Below are 9,652 nucleotides of genomic sequence, written 5' to 3'. Positions count from 1 at the left end.
GTGTGTGAGCTGCCCCCACACACGTCCCTGTCGGGAGGTGGCTCAGTGCCCTGCTGAGGCGTCGGACAGCTCGGAGCTGGGACTGCGGGCACGGGAATCAGACACGGTCAGACGGTCCTGGAACACGTCGGACAGACTGGACACAGACCCGCCGCTGGGGGCTTGAGGGAAGCCGCTGGGGGAGGGGGGAAAGCCGCTGGGGGAGGGGGGAAAGCCGCTGGGGGTCAGCGGGGTCAGGCCGGTGACCTGGGGTCGCTCTAGCTTGGTGACGTGCTGGAAGCAGCAGGGCTGGGAGATGTCCGTCTTCTTGGGCGGCTTGAACTTGGCCTTCTTCTTCCCCTCCGCCTTCTTCTTCTTCTTCTTCTTCTTGCCCTTCTTGCTCAGCATCAGCAGCTCGTCGTCAGGGTCGGAGGTCAGCTTCAGCAGGGCCGCCGCGAAAGAGGCCGCCGCCTGGCTGTCGTCGAAGCTCAGCCCGGCCAGCTTGCTTCCGTCCGACGAGGAGGACGAGGAGGAGATGTGCAGGGTGTGGAAGTTGGCGTGCGGGCAGGCGTAGTCGGTGAGGTGGCTGACGACGTCCTTCCACAGCACAAAGCCCGTGCCTTTCTCCGCCACCACCAGGGACAGCTGCCGCGCCCGCACGTGGTCCCCGGAGTCCAGCACCAGCACGGGGATGCCGGTGGTGACGAACTCCCACAGCTCGCTGACTCCGCTGGGGGCTGGGGACACCACCCCCCCGCCGCCGCCGTTGAGAGTGGAGAAGGACGCGGGGGCCGAAGAGGGGACGTTGCCGCCGCTGACGGAGCCGAAGTAGAGGTTGGCCAGCGAGCGGCAGACGGTGACCTCGGACTTGTGGGAGCGGTAGAACATCTCCACCTGCTGCACGTCCTCGTCAGTGACGCCCTCCGCCAGGCTGGCCGTCAGGGCGATGCCGCACACGCTCTGGTACCGCCCGCCGCCCACCTTCACCACCCCGCTGCTGCTGCCCACTCCCCCGGCCAGGAATGGGGCCGGGCTCGGCGAGGCGTCGGACATGTCCGAGGAAGCGTCAGAGAAGGCGGAGATGGAGAGAGGGGCCAGTCTGTGGTGCTGCTGCTGCTGGTCGGTGGGGAGGTGGAGGTGACTCTTGGGCGTGGCGGGGTCCATGGCGTGCCTGCTGGAGGACATCACGGGGCTTCCGGACGAGGAGAAACCCGACGACGTGGGGGGGGACCCGGAGTGCTGTGTGGGTGTGGTGGTGGTGGTGGAGGCGGAGGGGGAGGAGGCGGGCCAGGTGTCTATCGGGGACACGGAGGGAGAGCGGGCGTCGCTGGAAGAGCACCGAGAGCCGTTGACGTACAGCATGGCAGGGGCGGCGTACTTGCCGGTGATTCTGCGGACGCCTTCTTCACGAGCGTCGTTGTCGTCGTTGTTGTCGTTGTAGTGGGGATGCTTGCCGTGGACGAGGTTCTCCACCGCCTGCTGCCCAGGACAGGGCACCACCATAGCTGGAGCAGAGCCGGGGGGGCGGTGCTGACCGTCAGCTGCGTAGTAGGGCTCGGGGAAGTGGTCAGGCAAGGGCACGTCACCGTCGTCGGGGTGAGGGAAGGAGGGGTGAAGGTGAGGGTGATGGTGAGGGTGGTGAGCGGCCTGCGCCGTGTGCGCCGGCAGCTGCTGAACGCTCATGGCTTGTCACAGCACAGCTCAGCACAGCTCAGCACGGCACATCCAGCTCAGCACAGCACAGCACAGCACAGCACAGCACTGGCCCGCGTCCGCTCTCTTCACAGCTGTTCGCACGTGCGCCTTGTTACACAGCCACTGTGCAGCCTGTCCTCATACAAAGGTCACACACAAGACACACACGTATGTGCTTGCGGCTTCACTGATGTATACTGCTGTGGTGTGTTTACAGCGACAACTCTACACAGCTGTCTGTTGTTGTTGTTGTTGTTGTCTTCTTTTCTTTCTGTGTTCGATGAAGATGTGTGAAGTCGAGCAGAATCTGGTTGTGGGGGGGTCGAGGGGGGGGGGGTTGAAAAGGGTGGGTGGGTTCGTTCACGAAGCACGTGAGAATCAGTTCCACACACGAAAGGCAGCCAAACAAGCTGGGCCACCAGGACTGTCCGACAAGCCAGGTGAGCTCTGGCACAGGAGACGTAATCCGTAGGAGCTGTTTCTTGGATCAAACTGCCCGCTTGTCTGACGGACGACCGGAGCTGCTTACAGTTTCTTTGGTCCTGGTCCTCGCTGCGTTGTTCAACGTCACTGTCTCTCTGTGTTTCGAGTTCATGTTGCTTTCGTACTCTTTTCGGGTGACATCATGGTTCGTAATTATTAGTGTTTATTTGTTCACACCCTGTAGCGTTAAAAGAGGCTTCTGGTGTTTTTTTTTTTCCTTGAAAGGAACAAGGTCGATTCGATTCCGTTCAGACCTGTAACACAAAAAACTGAGGTCAAAACAAACATGAAAATTGAGGTCAGATCAGATCTGTAACACACAAACATTGAGGTCAGATCAGATCTGTAACACACATTGAGGTCAGATCAGATCTGTAACACACATTGAGGTCAGATCAGATCTGTAACACACATTGAGGTCAGATCCGAAAGACAGAAAGAAAGAAAGACGGTACATGTTCGGGAAGTCTGGAAGCTATCAGACCAGATTTTGCCGACTGATCCTCACACGAAACGGCCTCACGAGTCAGGTTTTGTATCATGTCTACAATCAAGAAGCACACACACACACACACACACACACACACACACACACGTAAATAAATCAAGCGAACCGCGATTTTTCATACTGCCCCCCCCCCTTCCCCCCCCCCCCCCCCCCCCCCCCCCTCCCTTTTCAAACGTAAACAAACAACGAAACACGAGCATGCAACCTGACGACAGAACAATGAGGTCAATATGAATCACAGCTTTAGAAACGCAGACTTGAATGAGGCCAATGAGTCACAGTACAACATTAGGGAGGCAATCTGAACTGGGATAATAATGAATCATAACATGATTTAGGAGAGGAGCCAGGAACAAGCTTAACACCAACAAGTGGCACTGCTGTGACCTGACTTATTATCCACTTGACAGCTGCATTGTTTTTACTTATAGTTTGATTGATTGATGTGGATACTTCTATAGCGCCTATCCTCGGTCAGAGACCAAGCTCTAAGCGCTTTACATACACGGGGACATTTGCACCACAGACTGCCTACCTGGGTAGAGCCGACTGACGGCTGCCACTGGCCGGGCGCTCATCATTCGTTTTCTGTGTCATTCAATCAGATTTCAGACGCACACACATACACACTCAGACAGACATGTAACATTTTACGTGTATGACCGTTTTGTTTTGTTTTTTATTTATTTACCCCGCCATGTAGGCAGCCATACTCCGTTTTCGGGGGTGTGCATGCTGGGTATAAACTTGTTTCCATAAGCCACCGAACGCTGACATGGATTACAGGATCTTTAACGTGCGTATTTGATCTTCTGCGTGCGCATACACACGAAGGGGGTTCGGGCACTAGCAGGTCTGCACATATGTTGACCTGGGAGATCGGAAAAATCTCCACCCTTTATCCACCAGGTGCACCGAGATTCGAACCCAGGACCCTCAGATTAAAAGTCCAGCGCTTTAACCATTCGGCTATTGCACCCGTCAATATTTTGTTTGTAATTGATACTACAATCCGACCAGCCGCCGTGTCACAGTGGTTTGTGTCGTGGACTGACGGCTGGGAGAACACAGGTTCGATTCCCACAGGAGGTGGGATTTTTCAGCCCGCGGCCGGCTCCTACCCAGAGCTGAGTGTGTTATGGGCTGAAATGGGGAGACTCCGGGGACGCACTACAGTCGAGTATCATCCATGGATGCGTCTTTGGGTGCGTTGTTCAAAATTGCAAGCTGCAAGTGTCTGTATCTCTCGGTCCTGGTTAATTAACGCCGGGATATCGTTATGAAAGGAAGCGTAGAGAGTACACAGCCTTGTCACGTAGCCCCAAACCAAAAATGGACAGATCATCACCATTCTTTTTTTTTTCTTTTTCCAGAATTGTGTGGCATTTCATGCCCTGCCCCCCATGGTGACCTCAGCTTCCATCCCCCTTGCGCTTCAGTGTGTGGGATGAATCCTGTCAAGGTCTTCGGTATCGGCACATTCATGGAAGACTGTAGCTGGAGGGATGCGGTTGCGATCTCTGCTCTGGGAGAACACACAGTCACTGAAGTGACTCAGCACTGCAGCAGTGCAGGGTTTCCTCTGGCGTGTAGTCTCCTGACGACCTAACATCGATAGGTCCCCTGTAGACTGCCGACGCTGGGACTGCGGTAGATGAACCCACGGCTGTGGCCGTGTGTGGTGGGACACGAGATGAACGGTGAGGGATTATAGAAATAATACCACTGAGACGGTACAGGAGATGGGACCACAAAATACACACACACACACACACACACACACACACACACACACACACACACATAAATTTCTGCCTTCAGAGAAACACTTCACATACTGAGCGTTTGTACATATAACACAATAGAGAGAGAGAGAGAGAGAGAGAGAGAGAGAGAGAGAGAGAGATTATGTTGTTGGGTTTGGGGTGGGTTTTTTTGTTGTTGTTGTTGTTGTTTGTTTGTTTGTTTGTTTGATTTTGTTTTGTTTTGTTTTTTGTTTTTGTTTTTGTAACGACATGACTTGATATAAGAGTGTGTAATTGTCGAGGCCCCGTTTCGGTATGGTGATGTGTCCTTGGGGAACTGAAGGCTCATTACTCCGATGTTCTGTCGGGGAAGGTGAAGTGGCGGAAGAAGAAGAAGAAAAAGGAGGAGGAGGAAGAGAAGAAGAAGAAGAAGGAGGAGGAGGAGGAGAAGAAGAAGAAGGAGGAGGAGGAGGAGGGTAGAAGAGAAGAAGAAGGAGGAGGAGGGGGGAGAGGAGAAGAACAAGAAGAAGAAGAAGAAGCAGGAGGAGGAGGAGGAGGAGGAGAAGGGAGGAGAAGAAGAAGGAGGAGGAGAAGAAGGAGGAGGAGAAGCGAGGAGAAGAAGAAGAAAAAGAAGAAGAAGGAGAAGAAGAAGAAGAAGGAGAAGAAGAAGAAGGAGGAGGAGGAGAAGAAGAAGGAGGAGGAGGAGAAGAAGAAGGAGGAGGAGGAGGGGAGAGGAGAAGAAGAAGGAGGAGGAGGGGGGGGGGAGGAGAAGAAGAACAAGAAGAAGAAGAAGAAGCAGGAGGAGGAGAAGGAGGAGGAGAAGAAGAAGGAGGAGGGGGGAGAGGAGAAGAAGAGGGAAGAGGAGGGGGGGAGAGGAGAAGAAGAAGAAGAAGAAGCAGGAGGAGGAGGAGGAGAAGCGAGGAGAAGAAGAAGAAGAAGGAGAAGAAGGAGGAGAAGAAGGAGAAGAAGAAGGAGGAGGAGGAGGAGGAGAGGAAGAAGAGAAACAAGTTGAACAAAAAGAACAAGGAGGAGGAGGAGGAGGAGGAGCAAAAGCCTATTAGCAGAACATGACAATAGCATGATTCTTCTCTTCCCTCGGAGCTGGTGTGTGTAATCTATCAACAACAGTAGGCTTTTGTTCGGACACTGCGAATAACACTGAATCTCGAATCGGCTGAATCTCGATAAAAGAACAGTCTGAAATTGTGTGTGCTCTGTGTGTGTGTGTGTGTGTGTGTGTGTGTGTGTGTGTGTGTGTGTGTGTGTGTCTGTGTATGTATGTGTGAATGTGTGTGTGTGTGTGTGTGTGGGTGGGGGGGGGGTGTAGGTGTGTGTGTGTGTGTGTGTGTGTGTGTGTGTGTTTTCAGAGGGTGTGAACGGGTGGATATTGAAAGAACTCAGAGGGTGTGAACGGGTGGATATTGAAAGAACTCAGAGGGTGTGAACGGGTGGATATTGAAAGAACTCAGAGGGTGTGAACGGGTGGATGTTAAATACCTCAGTGTAGTAAAGGATGCGTTTGAACGCTTCCTTCTCCTAAATGGCCGGCGTTCTCTTCTTTTCGAACGTCTTTATGCCACTAGAGCACAGCATCCTCCAGCGAAAGCGGTCAAAGCGCATCTATATACATATACATATATGTGTGTGTGTATACACACACACACACACACACACACACACACACACACACACACACACACACACACACATATATATATATATATATATATATATACATCTGTGGTATTTCCTGATACCTGCTCGACACTACACGGGTTCATCCGGCACCCCCCTCCCCCACCCCCACCCCTACCCCCTCTTCCCTCCACCTGCCCTAATGCCCCCCCACCCCCACCCCCACACCCCCCACCACCCCTCACTCCCCTCAGTACTCGCACTCACTAAGGCCCTTCAAGTGCAGCTGCATCTCTTGGCTCCAAACAGTGAGAGAGCAGCACATGGGTGGTTCACGTTAACCCTTTCACCGCCAAGCTCGCATTTATGCACAGGCGTGGCAGAGGACCCGTGTCACTGAAAGGCGGACCATTCATTGGTCTGTTATCCATGAACCTAACTGCTCTTAATGTTCGGTGGTAGGGTAGGCCATATTTTCTATACATCGCAGGGGGGGGGGGGGGGAATCCCCAGCTGTTCTTAGCCGCTGTCTTTTCTGTGTTTATACTACAAAGGGAATTTTGTACTCTAAGTTGACTGGCGGTGAAAGGGTTAATGTGACGCAGCGCTGCCTGCACTTTGGGGAGATAGCGAAGTTCACGTGGTATTATGAAGTGTGCAAAAAGGTCTGTTAAAGCGCCGCGCCGTCGGCTTGCAACACCGTACACGGTGCAGAGACTTGTTGCAGCCGCACGCACACAGACACACACACACACATACATACATGCATACATGCATACATACAGAGAGAGAGAGAGAGAGAGAGAGAGACTTACAGACTCACAGACACACACGTAGATACATACATACATACATACATACATACAGACAGACAGACAGACAGACATGCATACATACATACATACATACATACATACATACATACATACATACATACATACATACATACATACATACATACATGCATACATACATACATACATACATACATTCAGACTCACAGACACACACAGACACATACATACATACAGACAGACAGACAGACAGGCAGGCAGGAAGGCAGACAGACAGACAGACTCACAGACTTACAGACACACACAGACACATACATACATACATACATACATACATACAGGCACGGAAAAACACAGACACACACACACACAGACACACACACACACACACACACACACACACACACACACACACACACACACACACACACACACACAAAAGAAGCACGTCAGTAAACAGACAAATAAACCAACGAACAAATGAAATAAATAGAAACCGAACCAGCAACCAACCTCCCCCACACCCCTACCCCCCCCCCCCCCCCACCCCCGCCCGGCCCCCAACCCCTACCCCCACTCTCCATCTCCGCCCCCCACTCCCACCCCACCCCCCAGCCGCTCCCACCCCCAACCCCCCTAATAAAAAAATTTTTTTTTAAAAAACCCACTGACAAAGCCACTTGAGCCCTGTATAGCCGCGATGCAGCAGACACGGGCCAAAAAGAATGTTGCAGAGCATTTTTGCTCGACTTTGCAGCAGGTCTAGACACCATGCGACACACTAGACGTGCTCCCGCATCGAAACATTCCCCCCGGGGCCTTTTTTTTTTTTAATGTGTTTCTTTGTTTGTTTACTTGTTTGTTTGTCTACTTGTTTGTTTGTTTGTTTGTTTGTTTGTTTTGTCTGATTACGGACTTTGCAGTCAGAACCTGGAAACATGTCCTAGTTTATACGCTGCATACAACTTCGTTTTAGAATTAACACTGGCAAACTTATTACATATATATATACATTCATATATATATATATTATATATATAAATATTATATAATATTATACATACATATGAATGTGTGTGTGTGTGTGTGTGTGTGTGTGTGCGTGAAACTAAGAACAAAAACGAAAACGGAAGCCAATGGATGCCAAACTTCACACGAAAAAAAATAGTCACAGATATGAAAATTTCAACAGCAACAACAACAACAACAAATATACATACATACATACATATATGAAACTTTTTTTTAAAAAAACAAAGACAGAAACGTTAGCCAAATGGATGCCAAATTTCACACACACACACACACAAACACACACACACACACACACACACACACACACACACACACACACACACACACACACACACGTCAATGAAAATTTATCATTTTGAAAATGTTAACGACGGGCGCAATAGCCGAATGGTTAAAGCGTTGGACGTTCAATCTGAGGGTCCCGGGTTCGAATCACGGTGACGGCGCCTGGTTGGTAAAGGGTGGAGATTTTTCCGATCTCCCAGGTCAACATATGTGCAGACCTGCCAGTGCCTGAACCCCCTTCGTGTGTATACGCAAGCAGAAGATCAAATACGCACGTTAAAGATCCTGTAATCCATGTCAGCGTTCGGTGGGTTATGGAAACAAGAAAGCGGAGTATGGCTGCCTACATGGCGGGTTAAAACGGTCATACACGTAAAAGCCCACTCGCGTATATACGAGTGAACGTGGGAGTTGCAGCCCACGAACGCAGAAGAAGAAGAAGAAAATGTTAACGTAAGCCACATTTTGCGTATCGATAAATATAAAATGAAAACACTTCCTCCAAGTTCCCGTGTGCGGCAACACACACTTGGCGCACGAAGAAAAAGAACCCATGACAACAAATGCTTTGTCCTCCGGCAAAAGAAAAAAGAATTGTAGAAGAAATCCACACTAATACGAACACAAAAATAACTTGTGCATTCACTGCACTCTAGGCCTTACTGACTAGCCCGTTGGGTTATGCCACCTGCTGGTCAGGCATCTCGGCGGCCTAGTAGACTGTGGTGCAGCGCATACACATTTGTCCGAACGCAGTGACCCCTCCGCCTTGAGAATGCTGAACTGCGGTTCTTGGGTGATAGAGATGCTGGTTCTACTCAGGTTCTTTCTTCTTCTTTTTTTTTCTTCCTTCCTTTTTTTTTTTTTTTTTTTTTTTTTTTTTTTTGTCATTTTCAAGAGACTGTTCGAAGGACAAGTCCCATTTTGCGGTGTTCCTATCTAGTCATTACAAATATCCACCTCTGATCCCCCACCCCACCTCCAGACACACACACACACACACACACACACACACACACACACACACACACACACACACACACACACACACACACCCTTCTAGTCTATCCTATTTTCCCGAAAAATCCCACACCACCCCGTCCCCCCTAAACTCACTGCCACACAACTCCCTAACCTCCATCCTTCTCCCCTACCTGTTCCCCCCCCCCTCCCCCAGGACTTTCTCGGGTCGACCAGCGTTTTATTTTGTATATAGATTCATTATGACAATTCAATATACATGTAGATGAGAGGGGGAAAAAAGGAAAAGAACAAAAATCTGAATACAGTGAACATTAACAAGAACAGATCCATGTAAGTCGCCATATTGTATTACAGTCCATTACAAAATCAACTCAAAACAAGACAATAATCAACACTATTCATTTACTTATTTATCGATCTATTTATTCGTTTATTTATGTATTTATTTATTTATTTATTAAGCCAAATGCTTAGCTTCAGATAGCGCTCTTAGGCTTCAGATACTGCTT

General features: G+C 50.2%; 1 protein-coding gene and 1 long non-coding RNA gene across 2 annotated transcripts in view; both read right to left on the bottom strand.

Annotated features, from left to right (window-relative positions):
- Window positions 1–1,799, bottom strand: LOC143282691 (uncharacterized). Its single transcript, XM_076588369.1, has one exon. It carries the CDS (start codon window positions 1,660–1,662, stop codon window positions 43–45), a length of 1,620 nt encoding a protein of 539 aa, XP_076444484.1. The 5' UTR covers window positions 1,663–1,799; the 3' UTR covers window positions 1–42.
- Window positions 1,800–1,981: 182 nt separating this feature from the next.
- The window catches only part of LOC143282693 (uncharacterized), an 86,653-nt gene continuing 78,982 nt past the window's right edge, over window positions 1,982–9,652 (bottom strand). Inside the window, exon 3 of the long non-coding RNA XR_013055290.1 lies at window positions 1,982–2,411. This is a non-coding gene — a long non-coding RNA (uncharacterized LOC143282693). The remainder of the gene's footprint in view (window positions 2,412–9,652) is intronic.

The sequence above is a fragment of the Babylonia areolata genome, chromosome 6 (genome assembly GCF_041734735.1).
Source record: "Babylonia areolata isolate BAREFJ2019XMU chromosome 6, ASM4173473v1, whole genome shotgun sequence".
NCBI lineage: Eukaryota > Metazoa > Mollusca > Gastropoda > Neogastropoda > Buccinidae > Babylonia > Babylonia areolata.
This window is presented reverse-complemented; position numbering and strand designations above follow the sequence as displayed.